Genomic DNA, 17,238 nt, shown 5'->3' with positions numbered 1-17,238 from the left:
AAGACACCTGGGCAGGGTGAAGGGCAACGTGTCTGTACTCTGTGCCCCTGCCCAGACTGGCAGGATTTGGGAGCTGAAGTGTGCAATACGTGACACATTGCATGCACTGGTTTCTGCTGAGAGATGGGACAGCTTTTGAAGGGCTGCTCCGTTAAACCTGTGGGTGTTTCTGTAGGTCCAGAATGACTTAAGTGGAAGTAATTTTGGGGATGTGATTTTGCACTTGCTTCAGTGCCTTTGAAAGGTCTGCTCAGGACTATTAAAGACCCTCCAGCCTTCGAGCAGCAGCTCAGGGAAGTTTGGCTTCCCAACTGTTTGAGGCTTTGGGTTGGATTTTTTGGTGTCTTGTAAAGGGTAGGTCTAGGTGATGCTTTTGCTGCAGGTTGAGTGCTCATCATGGCCTTCCCTGTGGATTCTCCAGTGGCTGGAAAGGTTTAATCCAGGTGTTCTGCTCCTGTTTTCTTCTCTAACTGGCTGCACTCAGTACCTTAGAGGTCTCCAACCCTCAGTGCTGTGTGGGTGAGGCTACTCAGGGAGATCAAATGCTGTCACTCACAGGCATGTGCTGTACACTGTGTTCTTTAGCAAAGCAGGCTCACAGTGCCTGGACTTACAGTTTCAAGGTGTGAAAGAGAAAGGCTTATGTGCTTCTGAAGTTTGTCTGAGTTCCCTGTGAGTCCAGCCCAGCCCAGACAGGTGACACCTTTGAAGAACACACCAGACTGGTAAACAAGTGGGACTGATTATCCCCCTGTAAAACTGAAGGCTGTTTGCTGAAGGTCATGCAGACCCACTGCAAAGCATTGCTGAGAGATCACACATGACAAGAACAGGGAGCAATTGCAGTCTTGTGGCTTAATAAATGATCACTGAGAAGCTGGGATGAGGCTAGGGACGCTGCACTCATGGAGGGTCCCCAGGGACACAGAGAGGGTTCTCTCATTTGTACAGACAGTGTTTTGGACAGGAACTTTTATTTTCCTCTGCTCCAGCGTCTACCCTGGGCTGTCCCCATACCTGGGCAGCAGAGCAGAAGGTGTCCTACCCTCAGCCCTTTCCAGTTCATAATCTGCTGTCATGCTCCAAACCATCCTTACTGATGGGTGAACCCGGTCTAAGAGCTTATGGACTGAAGCGAGAGGGACATAGATCCGTAGATCCATAGATCCTTTCCCAAGCTGGATGCTGCAAGAGTGGATGTATATGAGCAGGCTGTTTAACTTCTTGTAGCAGAGGCTTCTCTCCCTGGCCGCTGCCCTGGGTTGGAACAGGAGAGGGGCCTTAGAAGGAATCCTGTGGGCTTTAAATGCTCTGCTCTGTGGTACAACATCCTATAGTTTTAGGGCTGATGTGAAAGCCCTCTTCCAATGCGAGAAAGTAATTGAAACCACATTTTCTTAGCTGAGTAATTAGATTGATTCTGGAGAAATGCGGACATGTGGAAAATTGAAAAATGGAAGAGTTGCATGCCCTTGGGCTGCAGATGAATGTGTTGGTGCCTTTCCGAGGAACACTGGCTCGATCTATTGAATTATGGGACATGCTGAGACCAGCTCAAGCATGATGCAAGTCCACACCCTGACCAGTGGAAACTCAGACAGAAAGGGGTCCTTTTCTCACTGTGCTGAGCTGATATATGTATCTCCTTCCCCAGAACTTCTCATTGGATTTTGTAGTGCTCTGCGCAGCAGAAGGGGGTGTGTGTGAATCCAGTTACAGGATTAGGGGACAAAAACTCTCCACATAATTATACACAGAGAAATTTTAATTGAGTGATGCAATTGATGGGACCAGCTCACAGATTACACAGTTACAGGGATGCTGTTGAGACTGTGCTTGTGTGTATTTCATCTAGGAGTGTTTTGACCTCAGACATCTAGTGGAAAGTATTTCTGTGGGCTTCATTCCCCAGATTAAACCAGTCATACTTATTGTTTTCTATCTGTGCACATTTTAACAGCTGAGAACTTGTTTGTATGTTGTCAGCCATGCTGAGGGACTATTTGGGTTTCTGGGTCTCATTCCTGTGCTCAGCTGTGCCGTGGTTTGCAGAGTCTGGAAAGACCTCTGGCCCTATTTCTGGTTGAGATTATTTAAGCAAAGGTAAATATTCTTCCACATGGCTCTGTGGAAAGGTAGGTCCCCACAGGCAAACTCCTAAGAGATGCTTGTATGTTTACAATACCTGTTTCCAGTACTCTGTGTGTGGATGGTGTGGGCTGTTCATAGTGGCAGAAATGAAGGCAAACAGGCACATTGGGCTCTGAAATACCATTGCTGTGTGATGAGTAGAACCGTGTAAGATGAGATACTAAAAGCTGCCTGGCCTGTATTCCCCTTCCAACATTATTTTTGAAGCATTTTGATTCAAGGTTTTTGAGTAATACAGAATCTTTTCCTCGCATCTCAAGGCTTGGACTTCTGGACTGGTCTTTCCTGCTTGGTTTACTTTCTCTAGTTCTGATGTGTCAGCCTGATCTAACTTCAGAGTTGGCTTTGCTTTGAGCAGGAGGCTGGTCCTGAGTCCACCAAAGTCTCTCATATATATATTATTCTGCGATTCTGATTTTTACTGGTCCTCCATGTTTCACTTCCTCAGATTTCAATGCTTCCTTTCAGTGTGCACAGTCTTTGCTAAACCATTTCCCTCTTTCATAATTTTACACTTTCCTGAACCTCCTTTTTGCATAAACGCAAGGCCAAACAGATTCTTTTGAGCTCTGGCTAATCCATCATCCTAAACTGTTTCTACCTACATGGACTACTATTAAGATTTAATTAAAACTGTTCTGCTGAAGCTTTGGTCCTGGTCAGCAGTATTGGAATTGCATTAAATGGGGGCATTAAAAATGCAACAGCATTCATGATATCAGCCTCGTAATATGAACCACTGCTTTGTGTGTGTGGTTTACTATCACCATAAATCAGGAAGCTCCTATGTTGAGATCATGTGTTCACCTGATTTGTTTTTGCTGTTTGCCTTCTCTGATGACATCTGAAAGTCCTGGGGGCAGGAGCTGTCACTGAGCACACAGCCTTGGCATCAGGCATGCTGCCATCTCCGTGTGGATCATCTTTCTCTGGTTTTCCATTTTCTTCCTGAAGTCACCCTAAAAGCTGTCAGCAGCACCTCAGGAGCACTGATAATGCAGGGTTTTAACTGCTTTGTGACAAATATACCCTTCTGTCAGAAGATACCAACCTCAAGGACCCTTTTTCACTCTTTCCCCAGGTCCCATTAGCAGTATTTTAGTGAACCGCTATGGCAGCCGCCCCGTGGTCATGTTTGGGGGCCTTTTGTGTGGTGCTGGGATGATCTCAGCTGCCTTCTGCACCAGCATCCTGCAGCTCTACATCTGTGTGGGCTTCATTACAGGTAAGAACAGAGCACCTCCTTCTCCTCCACGGTTGAAGTTCACTTCCGATGGCCTGGGACATCCACACTTGGGCACTGAGAGGACCGACACAAACACAATGGGAAAGGAAAGTGGTGACAGAAGCTGGTGGGACAAGGGCCCTCCTTATTAACTGCTCCAGATGAACTTTAACAAAGAGCATGTCCCTGCTCAGCTCTGTGTTCCCGGCTGAACATCGCGTGTGGGATCTCAGCAGGGCTGTGCTCTTGGCAGCTGAGTGCTCTGGGCTGGGGGGGACAGTGGGGGTGGCCATCAGTGCCCTCAGCAACAATTGAAGCAAATTCAGGTTGACTGTGCTCTGCCCTGGGCAAAGCAAGTCCTTCTGGATGCAAGTGTGGCTATAAGAGAGCACCAGTGTTCCCATATTACTGTGTGTTATCTTCCCTCTGTGGGATACATAAAATGAGATTTCAGGGGTTTGCTTTAGTTCACTTGCCCTTTGCCAGCTTGTGAGGTGAGGAGGTCCTTTATCTGAAAATAGTAACCTGGGAGTTGATTAGAAATAAGCAATATTCTCCCTATTGGTGAACAAACACCAACTGTATTTCCTTACTGAAGTTGCAATTTAAATTGTCTGTATTCTATGTAAATATTGGAAACAGGAGAAGACATAGGCTCAGTCCAGCACTTTAAAGCCTGCAGGTGCCAGGTTATGGCTTTTAAAGGTAGATGCATTAGACTTCTCTACCTGAGTGAGTATAGATGCTTGATTATAAACATTTTTGTTTATTATTTTGGATAAGGTACAGCCAATGTTTCTTCCAGGGCACCTAGGACATCTGCTTGAAAACATGACACAGTGAGTTCAAAATTGGCTTTTGAGGTTGCAAGGTGTATGTTTTAATGAATGTTCCCAATCTCTCCACAGATGCATTAAGTGTTGCTGCTTTCTGAATGTGAAAAGTGTGAGCTCAACATCTAAAATCGATAAAACCAGCCACTAGCAAAGTAAATTGGGACAGAAAGATTGTCATCCTGCTCTTCTACACCAATATTGCTTTAGTAAATCTGTAGAGTAGTGAATAAATCCCTATATAGGATTCCTTCTCTTAAACCTTGCTCTTTCTAAGGAGCGTCACTGTAATTAGATGAAACTGTGTTATTACTGGATGAATAAATCTTGCAGATTCCTTGAAAGAGATTCCAGAAACAAAGCAATGGGAAATAAAAATAACCAATATCTCCCACTATTTATTGATGCATGAGCTTGCTTCCTTCCCTGCTAAAGAAGTCTTCTATAGGAAGTGCATGTGGTGACAGGACAAGGGGAATGATGTCAAGCTGGCAGAGGGTAGGTTTAGATTAGGTATTAGGAAGAAATTCTTCCCTCTGAGGGTGGTGAGGCCCTGGAACAGGTTGCCCAGAGAACCTGTGGCTGCCCATCCCTGGAAGTGTTCGAGGCCAGGCTGGATGGAGCTCTGAGCATCCTGGGAGATGTCCCTGCCCACGGCAGAGGGTGGAACTGGAAAATATTTAAGGTCCCTTCCAACCCAAACCATTCTATGATTCTGAGTTGACTGACACTGGATTAACACACAGAAACCATAAAAACTTTGCTAAAAATATATGCATTTTGGTAAGCAGAAGGGCTTAGGCAAGAAACAGGGCTGTAGGAAGACACCAGCTTCTGTGTTCAAAGATCCTTGTCTAAAAACATGGCAGGACGTGTTTTGTGCCTAACCCAAATGGATTGATGAAGACCTTGATCTTTTTTGGTCCCTGAATATGTTTGTAAATCTGGTCTGCTGCCCACCTCAGAAAGCTGACAGTCTGCTCTGTACTCAGTGCACACGTGTAACCCTCCCACCAGCCTCAAGGTACGGGGCAAACCACCCCCACATCTCCTGGTCTTTAATGCTGTGTTTTTTCCTTAGAGCAAAGCCCATTTTTTGTTGTGTGCCTCTTTTCCTCCTGCTTGCTGAACGAGGGCAGACGTATGGATGAGGTCTTGGCTAATAACCCATCATTTCCAGGCATGGTGTGTGTGCTGGAGAAGGAATATTAATTTGAGAGAGAAGGGAAGATGCTTGTGCGCCTGCTAACATGCTTGATGCCTCTAATTACACTTGAAGTGCTTTTGCTGGTCAGGCCTTACATGGAAGCATTCAAGGGCAATTAGAGAGCTGCCTGCTCATCAGGCAGCTGTGACAGCGTTACTGCACGAGGAGAGAGACTTTTGTGAAGGGGATTTGCAGTAACTGCAAAGCAGCCTGTAAACATCACCCTCTTTTTAGCCTCCTTCCTGCTAGCCTGGAAAGGCTGATTTAAAAGTCTGTGTTCATGTAATTCTCAGGGATGGAGATACAAACAAGGTAGCTGGTGCTGGGAGGTCTCTGCTACAGCCCTCTGCCTGTGGCATATTGATGGAAATCTCTTCAGAGGAGCAGAACAGGAAGTATCTGCTTGTGGTGGAGAGATTAGACACGGCAATCTCAGCTGCTTTCATGATCATGTCTGTGCCATTTGCATGCAGAGCAGGAACCAGGCTCTGCTGTCAGAGGCAGCTCTGTCCTTGATGGCACCGAGCTCTGTGCTGCACGAGGCTCTTTGCACACACTGCAAACCCCGCAGTCTCTTCCCATTTGTTTCCCTACAGCGCTTAGAAAAAGAAATGGGGTTTGCAAGCTGTCGGCCTGGACAACTGCCAGCCTGGATGCATGAAATGGGTGTTTTTGACGTGCAGCCTTTTCTTAAGTCTGAGGTAGAAGAAGCAAATTTCAAAGCTAAATGCAAGGCAGTAACAACAGGTCAGAGTTTAACTCAACCTGTACCAATTGGACTGCCGGGAAATAAAACGGGATCCTGGATGAAGCCTGCTGGCTGATGAGAGTAGAGTCTTTGCCACAGCTGAAAACATTGAGCATTGAAATACTTGGTCAGATCTTCCCTTGCTGATAAAGTAAGAACGTGATCAATAGCTACACAGCTGACTCCTGTAGCAGCACTTCCTTCTAATATGAGGGAGATGTATTTAATCCAGGGAAGGACATTGTATCTGGCACAGGCTTGCTTCTGCCCATGCAATTCCACTGACAGGCCTCTCTGTCATATCCCTGGGGAGGAAATGTGGTTATTGAGTAACAATTTCAGCTATGGAAAAGCTGCTGTAGTTTCTGAAAACTGCAATAAAATGGATGTAAAGATTTCCAACTAAAGTAAGCCAAAAGCTTAAAGTAAATTGAAATTGCAGTTATTCAATTTGGAACTCTCCAAATTCAATTAATGGGAAGAGCATGAGGTAATATTAAATTGGATTTGTCTGACTGGCAAATTAATGTTCACATAATAAAAAATTTGAGTTGATTATTGTTTAAGTGGGTAGCTGGCATCCAGTCTGGATTTCCTTCTCTGGAAAACATGTGGTAGGTCCCTACCAAAAATGATTCTGTGGAAATGATGTTTCAATTTCTGCCCTTACTGATCAGCCTGAGAAATGGGGAGTTAAGGCAAATTCTCATCCACTGTACTGCATCTTCTCAGGTGAAAGAAGATGCATTCCTATATCTGAGCACCATCAAGGGTGTTCTCTAACCAAGGTGGTGTTTACCCTCTGTGGTTCTCAGGTCAGCCTGAATTTGGCCCCGTATGTGCATGAGCAGCCTGTACTTCCCAAAGACGTGCCCTACCAAATATATGGACTATCTAGCAAAGTTCATACTGAGAATGTGTTTCATAACAAGATTAATTTTAATATGTTGCCATTTGAATTTATTTTTAATGTTGTAAACTTCAAAGTAATTAAAAAAAAAGGAATCTTAGACTTGGCAAAAATCATAATTTTGTAAACCCATTCGAACTAAAGCTATCCAACATCAGCTGAATTCTGCTGCATCAGTTGGATTCTACTCTATCAGCGCCTAATGATAGTGTTCCTTAATTAATTTTGAGGACCTTGACCTTTCTAAATTCTCTTCTGTAAAGCAATATGCCTAATTATGTACTGCACAGTTAAACAAACTAATTATATAGACTAATGAACAAGAAAAAATCTGCATGACCCTATTTTCAGGATTCATGTTCTCTGATATAATCACTCTAAGGATTATATTTCTGCTTTGGCCTAATGTAGCTCATTGTTTCCTGGATGATAGAGTGGAAAATATGATTTTTAAATGTAATTTTGATGGAGATCATGAAGAATTAAATTTTTAAGAAAATACTACACATCATAGAAATGTTTGAAAATATTATTGATGTTTGATTATTGATGTTGGGCATCAGGAAGCATTTTTTCACTGAAAGGGTGATTAAGCATTGGAAGGGGCTGCCCAGGGAGGTGGTGGATTCACCATCCTTGGGAGTGTTCAATAAACAACTGGTCATGGCACTTAGTGCTCTGATCTAGTTGATAAGGTGATGATTGGTCAAAGGTTGGACTCAATGGTCTTGAACTTATTTTCCAACCTGAATGATTCTATGTTTCTCTTATTCTGTATGGTAGTGCTCTTAAACAGTACCACAGAAAATTAAGACTGTCCCAGCATTTGGTATCTCTGCCTGCGCAAGAGAAGCTCTCTAACTGAATTAGCAATGCACATTTATAATAGCATTTTTATATCTACATGCAATAAAAATAAATTTTAATTAAAAGAAACACTCTAGGGTCCTGTGTAATTAGCATCCTCAGTAGCTCTTTTGCAGTGTACTTTCAGACCTCTTAATCTCTTGCATTACACCTGCATTGCTCACACCACCAAATTACTCATGGCTGAGAGGGTTGATGTTATTTTCTGTGCAGGGCTCTCTGCCTGGCAGCAATGTTGAGTGCCCGTGGCCCATGGAAGGGGAGGCCAGTCCCAAAAGGATGTGCTTTGGTGGCTGGCACTGTCCAAGCCAGAAAAACCTTCCTCAAACTGGGAGTTGTCATTTTTTAAAAATAAATCCATGCTCTCCCCCAGCAAGGCCACTGTGCCCAGACAGAACCCATCAGCATTCATTGAAGGAACAGTTTCATTTTTTCCTGAAGCAAACTCTGTCCCAGTTTTGCCACCCAAGAGATTCACAGTTCAAAAGCAGGGGGACAGTCTGACTAAGAGGGTCTTTCTGGGGTCTGGTTACCCAAATTTGGCAGCCAGAAGCTCAGGGACACCTTGACCAAAGTTTGCATGAAGATTATCATGTTGAAGAGCCACCAGTGGTCCCACTGTCCATGAATTTCCTTAAACAATGACCTGAGGTGAAATGGGTCTCAAATTTTCTTTTTTTTAATCTTAACTGTTTTCCAGGACTTGGTCTTGCTCTCAACCTCCAGCCATCAGTGATAATCATAGGGAAATACTTTCTGAAGAGGAGACCCATTGCAAATGGCCTTGCTATGGCAGGCAGCCCTGTGATGCTTTGCACCCTGGCACCTCTCAACCAATTCCTTTTTGAAAATTTTGGCTGGAGGGGCAGCTTTTTAATTCTTGGGGCAATTTTATTAAACTGCTGTGTGGCAGGAGCTCTCTTCAGACCGATTGGGGCAGCCACAGCATCAATCAAAACCCAGGATGCTCTGACAGGAAAGATCACTGAAGATGCCATGGAAATGAGTAGTCCCAAAAATGTCCCCATGGAGAATAAAACAGAAGAAGAAGGAGGAAAGGACTGTTGTGAAAAAATCAATCAGTACCTTGATTTTTCCCTCTTTAAACACAGAGGGTTCTTGATTTACCTGATCGGAAACGTGCTCATGTTCCTGGGTTTCTTTGCCCCCATTGTTTTTCTGGCACCATATGCAAAGCACACCGGCATTGATGAATATTCAGCTGCTTTCCTCCTCTCAATCCTTGCCATCGTGGATATGGTTGCTCGACCCACCACTGGCATCATTGCAAACAGCAAATGGGTGAGGCCGCGCATTCAATACTTCTTCAGCTTTGCCATTGCTTTCAACGGTGCTTGTCACCTCCTGTGCCCTCTGGCTTCCAGCTACATGGGGCTCGTTGTCTACTCCAGCTTTTTCGGCCTGGCCTTTGGCATGGTCTGTGCCATGCTCTTTGAAACACTGATGGACCTGGTGGGAGCTGCCCGGTTCACAAGCGCCGTCGGCCTCGTCACGATCGCGGAGTGCTGCACCATCCTGCTGGGACCACCTATTGGAGGTGAGTGCATTTTCCTCCTCTGCTTCCACTGGCTTGTGGCTTATATTTAGCCTCTTGCAAGCACAGTTTGTAGGAAATTATTCTAAATGTGTTTTCTCTGCTTCCCAACCACCATTTTTCCACCAGTAACTGGACAGGGAAGGAGGTCCTTAATATTTCCTCCAGCATTTCCTCCTTCCTCCTTTTTGTGTAGTCCTCCAGCTGAAGTCAGTTTTGGAGAGTGATCTTTTAATCCCTGATCCCTTCAAACACTTGAACTGAACTTGCAGAGCAGGACTTCCTACCACACCAGGAATGTTACACTTCAGACAGTTCCTCCTGGAGATTGCTCCTGTTGCAAAAGGATGGAGTCCACCACAATTTAAAACACACTGGTTGTACAAAATCCTTTCATTGAGTCAAACTTAAGCCTTTCTCTTTGTCTCTAAGGCTCTGAGCACTTCACTTACAAAATTGAGTTATCTTAGTGCAGCTGATAGATTTAAGGCTGTTCCAAAAATAATTTAAAAAAGTTTATTTTGGATGGTTTGAAATATCAAAAGAAAGAGACCCTCAAAGGTCCATGTGGACAATATTGAACCTTCAGGAGGACTTACAGTCATAAAAAGGTAAGTGGGAGCAGTGATCTCCTGTGATTTAATATCCTTAATATTCCCTCTATAACATGTGCTCTTTCCACAAAAAACACACCATATCTGAAAGACACCATATTTGAATCTGGCATTTGGCTCAGGTACTATCAAATTTGAGTTGAACATGAATTAAAATTACTTTATAGGTGACATTCTCTCAGTGTGTAGATACCGTCCTACCTATTTGCCCTGTCCTGCAATTTGCATTTCACCTGCATGCAATTTTGAATAACTGGTTTGGAAACTGGTCACCTTTAAGCATGCAAAAATGTTTAATTAGGTTGTGTGTGCTGTCTTTATTTGGATGTATAAGGTGCATAGAAAGCAGGCAGTTTAAACCCATTTCCTGGATTCAACACTGAAATCTGGCTAATACTCCATATGATACGTCTTGTAGAGCCATTTAGTTCTTCATATTACCATGTAGTTCATACAGTGTGACAGAAGCAGCTGTATCCTCTTGCTGTCTTAGAGATTCATTATTTAATTAATGACAAACAAAAGAAAATACAATTTTAAAATGACCATTTTCTGAATTATATCATTTTCTGTGTGGAAGATTAAGTTAATGACCAGAGACTGTTAATGAGGCTAAAACAGTTCTAGGTAATAATCAGTAATATTAGTTTTGTAGGGTTTTTCCCACCGTTTTAATAAGCAGCAAATTTATTGGTTCTTTGGCATTTTAATAACCTACTACAGGGTTCTGCTTTAATGAACTAAGTAAATTGTTCCCGGTGTGTTTTATGACTTTATCTTATTCTCAAAGGAAAAGAGGCAAGACTATCCTACTGTTGAATTTTCCAATACTCTACTCATTAAAACTCTCATTGAAACGTATTTAGGAGACCTCTAGGTCATCCTGATGAGCAGAAAAGGAAAAATTGTTGCAATTAACACTTGGTTGATGTTTCACCAGTAATATGAATTGTGCAGTTACAACACAGTGCATTGAAAATGGTGTTACCAAGGCAGCCAGGGATGATCCAGGAAAAACCATTGACCAAAACCAGTGAAAAATTATTATTTTTTGTGATCAAGAAATCTATTTGGTGACCATAAAATCCCTTGTTAGTGTAATGCAGTGGGATAATTAATCATCAGTTTTTCAACATTAGGGGTCAGTCAGGAAGTAATTAAAGGTCCCTCTTTTTAAGGAGGAAAACATATTCAAAAAAGTCAGAGAGCTAATGGATGATGGGCAGTTTCAAGGAGGACTATCTGTACTATGAAGGCCAGGTTAGGAGTGGGTCTTACTTTAATTAGGATTTGGGATGTTAAGAATGGTCCATGTTACGCCAGTAAATGGGAATTAATGCTCAGGATCGTAATCCCAATAAGATTTGCATTACATTTTGACATAATGGAGAACAGTGACATTTCAATTAAGCCATCTCCCTTCAATTACTCTGTAGCTCCGTAGCAGAGGCATTAACCTTTGAGAGGAACCTGTCACATTTGTCTTGGCATTGAAATTATCTGACATTGACAGCATCATCTTTGCTTTCCCTGGAACTAATGTTTCCCAGTTCCACGCTGTGCCCTTTCATCTTTAGATCATGAGTTTAAATGCAGAAAGGGCAGCTGTGACCGAAAGCTGAGTTCCCTCTAATGCTGGTGAACAACCTGTGGTGGAATAAATCCAAGGGTCTTTGTCAGGAGTCTGAGACGAGATCCAGTGGGCAGGTGCCTTCTCAGGAAGGTCTTCTCAAAAGCTGCCAGTTTTATTGGCAGCCTGAGGACTGCCAAGTCAAATGGACATCCTTGTAGCTGATCACTGGAGTCAGTGGAAAGGCTGCCTGCAGGTTCTATGATCAGAGGAATAGTTTCTCCATGGAAAAAATAGGTGTGCTGGAAAAGTCCAGGCTTTACAGTGTAGGTTCTGTCCTCTTCTACTTAACTATGCAAATTATGAGTAGCATTACCTGTACAAATGTCAACTACCCACAGTCTGTACAGTGGAACATGTTTGAAGTATTTGCAGGTTCAGGATGTCTGTGGGAGAGATCAGAAGCCCAGAAAATGCCTTATCCTATTCTAAAGCCACAGGGGTGTTCCTTTATATTTAGGGTCTGAAAACACAATAATCTTGCCTTCATCTCTAAGTTTCTTTTTCTTTTTTCCTTTTTTTTAATATATATTTTACAGGAACTCTTATTGATACCTTTGGGGACTATAAATATATGTTCATTAAATGTGGAGCTGTGATGGTCCTGGCAGGAACCTTCCTGTTCATCATGAATTATTATAATTACCGTATGCTTGCCAAGGAGGAGAAGGAAAAAAAGACAAAAGAAGAGGATCCTAAACCTGTAAGGACAGAAAATGAAGGCAGAAACAACTGGAACAAAGACACCACACAGGCTGGACCTGAGCTGGAACCCTTGAGAGAGGAACGAGAAGGAGGAAAGAAGGAAATGAATGGCACAAATGAAGTTTAAACCTGTTCTCATAGGCTGAACAGGAAATGACTTCTGGGTTTCTTAAGTGAGCACCTGTTGTGAAATCACAATAGGTTTTTAAATTTTACTCTCTACCATGTGCATTGTCTTCATTGTTGCTGTAGGAGAAAAGTAGAACAGAATCAAGTCTTGATTCTCATAAAGTGCTGGGACGCTGTGCAGTGTCCATTTGCATACCAAAGGTCCTGCAATATTATTTTCCTTTAGATATTTTCCATTTCCCATAGGGGCTGAGTTGGGGTATAACTGACACCCTGCTGTTATTCCCTGTACTATAGCTGCACTCAGGGAAAAGGCCAGAAAGGTGATGTAATGTAGGTAGCCAGGACAAGGCCAACATACTACAGGAGTCCTTCTTCAAGTGCTTTGCCTGTGTGGGGCAGAAATTTAGTTTTAAAGGGCTTAAACTTCGATCTGCATTCAAAAAGTGCAAATTGAAATTTTCTCTGAGAGGTTACAAAGTCCTTATTATCCAGTTTCTTGAGTGCCTTACCATTTTTAGCATGCTTTTTCTTTACAACACCCTGGTGAGGCAATAAGTGCTGCTACTATTAATTAATTGTACAAATGAAGAACTGGAACACAGAGGAGGGCATCATTGCATCAGTGAATAAAGCCTAGACATGCCAAAGCTGAAATGGGGATCCACTGCCCTGAGTTGGATGCCTAAAAGCCCTGCTGAGCACAGGTATCCTGTGCTAGAAAATAGGGAATACCATGGATAGTTGTGCATTAAACCACAACCTTGTCTGCAGTGCAGTCTGCTCACTGTGTGCCTCATGCTACTCAGGATGAGAGATTTTAAACACTGTCTCAGAGCTGCGACCTTGTGCCATGTTTTTTTAACCTGGTTTAGTTGCATCCATCCTGGAGGGAATACAAACACAGCTGCCTCCCCCTTGTTTGGGCCGGGATAGGCACCTCCCTGGTGCTTGCACTGCAATACCTGCTGGCCTCATGCCATCCTGTGGAATTAAATAGACTTCCCCAGGTCAGTGATGCAGAGGTGGAGCTGAGGCCATGCAGGAGACTGTCATCTCATGGTGATAATTTTGAGGTGGGAAGATCAGGACTCTGACCTATGTGTTTTATACTAAGCAGCTGTTGCCCAGGAGCCATGGGTGCTGAGTATGGCATCATGCTGTTGAATCATCAGACTTTTGTGGGTTTAGCTCCAAGTGACTAGATAAAACTAGGACTTTTCGGGCAGGTCACCCAAATCTGAAGTCAACACCAGTCCAAAGGCTAGCTCTCCTTTTAATTTACTTCAGGGGTGCCCATATGTGATCAGATAGTATTTTTTTCATGACTTCGTCGCTGAGAAGCTCTATTTAATTATCACTTGTGTTACACATTGTGAAGAAAGCCATGCAAAAATACTTTCATAAATACACTGTACTCTTGAAATACATTCTCTTGTACAAAACCTTTTCTGTGAAATCTTTTGTTTCACTGAAGAATAGTGGTCTTTGGCCATTGACTTCAGTAGGACTTAAATTTTATCCTTATGTCACATCTTGTATTTTCTCTGAAAAAAACCCCAAGATCTCTGTGATATATTTAGGCTTTTGGTGCTGTGTTTTTAATAACCTTTATTTCTGTCAAATCTACCTATGATATTTCAGTAAAAAAGGCATTGAAAGAGGTGAACATTTTCCAATACGCCTTCTGGAAGCTTTCATATACTTAATAAAACTATTTTTAAAAATGAAATGGATTTACATTTGACCACGTGTGTAATGCTGCCTTTAGTTTCAGTAAGGAGTTTATCCTCAGAGGGTTTCTATTCCTGGCTCCCTGTACATGGTCGTTCAACTTTTGATCATAACCTCTTACTCCAGGACCACCACTGGGAGCTCCTTGCCACAGGGTTCCTTTGACATCCTCAGTGATCTGGGCCATGATCTGACTCTCATCTCCAGTTGTAGGGGCCCATGAGTCTGAAAAGAGTGGAGAATGACCTGGCAAGAAGATTTTCATACCTTTCCATCAGGTCATATCAATTAATCCCAGGAACAATGACCCATATCTCAAGCTGCCCTTACAGTGGGAGCTGGTGTGAGGCACCTTGCCTAGCAAAAACCCAAAGCAAGCTTTTGAGGTTATAAAGATTTGTTAATACAGATAAAATTTTTAATAAAAAGGCATTCTGTTCAGCTAGGTATGAAAATCCTCTGGAAAAAGAGACGCTGTTGTTAAACTGTCCCTGAGGGCAAAAACCGCTACATTGGATAAGTGGATCTTTAAGGCTTCAGAATTCTTCTAACATGAAGCAGCTACTTCATTTAACCTACTCACCCTCCTGTCATAAAAGTACATACTGTGTTTAAGATTAGGGCACTACTTTTGTCATGTAGGAAGCCTTAATAAGTTTAACACAATTTTGGTGATTACAGCTGGTTTTCGATGGTGGGTGGCCTGACTCTTCCCTGTTCCCTTCCTCCTGCTCCCACCCCACACTCAAGCCTCTGATCACAACATCTCACTAGTGACTGCAGCAAAGCAATGCCAAGTAACTGTACTTAAAAGTCTGTGAGCAGCCCTAGAAATGCTCTGCTGACTCAAATCCCGTGAATTTAGCACCTTGCAGGCTCAAGCTGTAATCCATTCTTGGAAAACTCTCAAACTTTCCTAAGAACATTTTCAATTATTAAAAATGACTGGTGCAATATGAAATATCCATTACAAAAAGCTCTTGTGACAGAGTAGAAGCTGCCTGTGCATCTAATTTAGCGATTTATGTGGCAAATTGAACACAATATTCATATTTACTTAAGCCTGGAAAGCACCTGTGTAGGCAAGTCAAGAAGTGCAAGTGTTGTACCATAAATATATGTACCAGGCACATGGGGGATATTTGGGATGTCAGACATAAAGGATGATTGCAAACACTTTCTTTGGAGTACAATTATGAGACTTTTTTTTTCTTGTATTTCATTAGCTTGTGACCTTATCAGAAGTAATTGCCCATTGTTTCCAGGGTTGCTTGAACTTTGTCAAGAGCCTGATTTGAATACTGAACCATCATTGTCAACAACCACAAAGGAAGCCAACAGAGTAGGAGACCACACAGCACTCCCAGCTCTTGCCGTGTTCTGCTGGTGAGGCACGAGTGTGGTTTGACGGGGAGGTGTGACAAGTATCATGGATTGAATTTAGGTTTATCCCATGTATTCATTTCTTATTCATAGTTCCCCTCACTTTTACCCTCCCTATATTTAACTTTCCAAATTTAAAGGCATGGAGGTGGAATTCAGATGTTTCAACACTTGGACATGGCAAAATTTATACACCTTCCCACCTCCTGTTTTAACAGAATGGTAGAGCAGTGGCTGTGCCAATGGGGGAGTGTCATACTACTTGAAGGGGACATTTTCTGTCATCACACCTTGTGCCAGATGCTGCTTTGCTGCACACAGCCTCATCCTCCTTTAAATAACGAGAATGAACCATGTTCAGAAAGTGCAAAACACATGAGGAGACTTGAGAAGTCTGGAGCTACGAATGAGTAGAGGTAACTTGATAGTAACTGTGTTAAAAATAAAAGCAAGCAAGCAAACAAAGAAATGAAATGCCAACCTATATGTTTGAAATATGTAATTATTTTAGACGACACAAGAGATTATTCAGGACAGTTCCCATGGCAGCTGATGCCAAATTTATTTGACTGTGTTCAGAAAACACCTAATAGGCGATACAGGTGCATTCAGATTACATCTGGAATGAACTTAAAATACGACTTTTGTACCCTCTACAGCAACAATGACATTGTCTGCAAAATAGTGTTATTTAGACTTATCAGAACCATGTGAGGGTGTTCTGATGAGTGACATTCATAGCTGTCAGCAAAGCTTCCCACAATGGCAGTGCAGCTCAGAAACACAGACTTGACCTGCTGTCTGCTCTGGCACTCACTGAGGTATTGCTGTGTCCAGAGGAGCCAAAGTATGGATCTACTTCTGACCTAGTATCTGGTAGTTCTAATGCTGCAAACACCTCAGCTGGTACTACCCATCATTCACACCATCACCATCTCTGAATTGTCCAGCCCATGGTCCAACTCCCCAGTCCTTGAATTTGTCATTTTTGACACCAGCTTAAATCCATGGGAAGAGAAAACCAGACAAACACGGGCTTCCCGTTGGCTCTCCAGAGTTTTTTAGACTTGTCTGCTGGGTGCGAGGGTATCCCACCAAAATGTGTCACGTGAAGGAATTCCCACCTTCTGTGGGAACACTGCTGTTTGGAATAAGCACCAAACAATAATGAGCTTCTATGCTTTCCTACTCAAATCCATCAGCTTCTGAGGAGGAAAAGATATCCATTCATCAAAGACATCAGCTTCAAGATCTGATTCTGACTAATCTTGGACACATCAGGATTCCTGATGTATCCTGGACCCCCTTTGATGTGCAAAGCAGAGTCCCTCAGATGAATGGGTGCAGTTGAAATGAAACAGGAATAAGCACTTTCCTCGTGCTGCAGAGCCTGGCATTCCTCTCTTGGACAGATGAGATTCTTAAGTAGTTTTTAATCAGTAGGTAATCAGTCCCAGCCATTAGTTATGCCATCTGATCATAAAGCACAACTCCAGAGAGGGATCCTTAGAATATCTAGGAGGTTCCACGTGTTATTAAGTGAAAAA

The 17,238-nt window shown here is 42.8% G+C and overlaps 1 protein-coding gene across 9 annotated transcripts in view; it reads left to right on the top strand.

Annotated features, from left to right (window-relative positions):
• The window catches only part of LOC116792349 (monocarboxylate transporter 2-like), a 39,019-nt gene extending 24,960 nt beyond the window's left edge, over nt 1-14,059 (top strand). For all 9 annotated transcript variants that reach the window (XM_032699244.1, XM_032699246.1, XM_032699245.1 and 6 more), the window contains 3 exons: nt 3,233-3,376; nt 8,642-9,499; nt 12,280-14,059. In XM_032699244.1, coding sequence (XP_032555135.1) covers nt 3,233-3,376; nt 8,642-9,499; nt 12,280-12,572 — 1,295 coding nt within the window. In that variant the 3' untranslated portion in view covers nt 12,573-14,059. The remainder of the gene's footprint in view (nt 1-3,232; nt 3,377-8,641; nt 9,500-12,279) is intronic.
• The last annotated feature ends 3,179 nt before the right edge of the window (nt 14,060-17,238 follow it).

The sequence above is a fragment of the Chiroxiphia lanceolata genome, chromosome 11 (assembly GCF_009829145.1).
Source record: "Chiroxiphia lanceolata isolate bChiLan1 chromosome 11, bChiLan1.pri, whole genome shotgun sequence".
NCBI lineage: Eukaryota > Metazoa > Chordata > Aves > Passeriformes > Pipridae > Chiroxiphia > Chiroxiphia lanceolata.
This window is presented reverse-complemented; position numbering and strand designations above follow the sequence as displayed.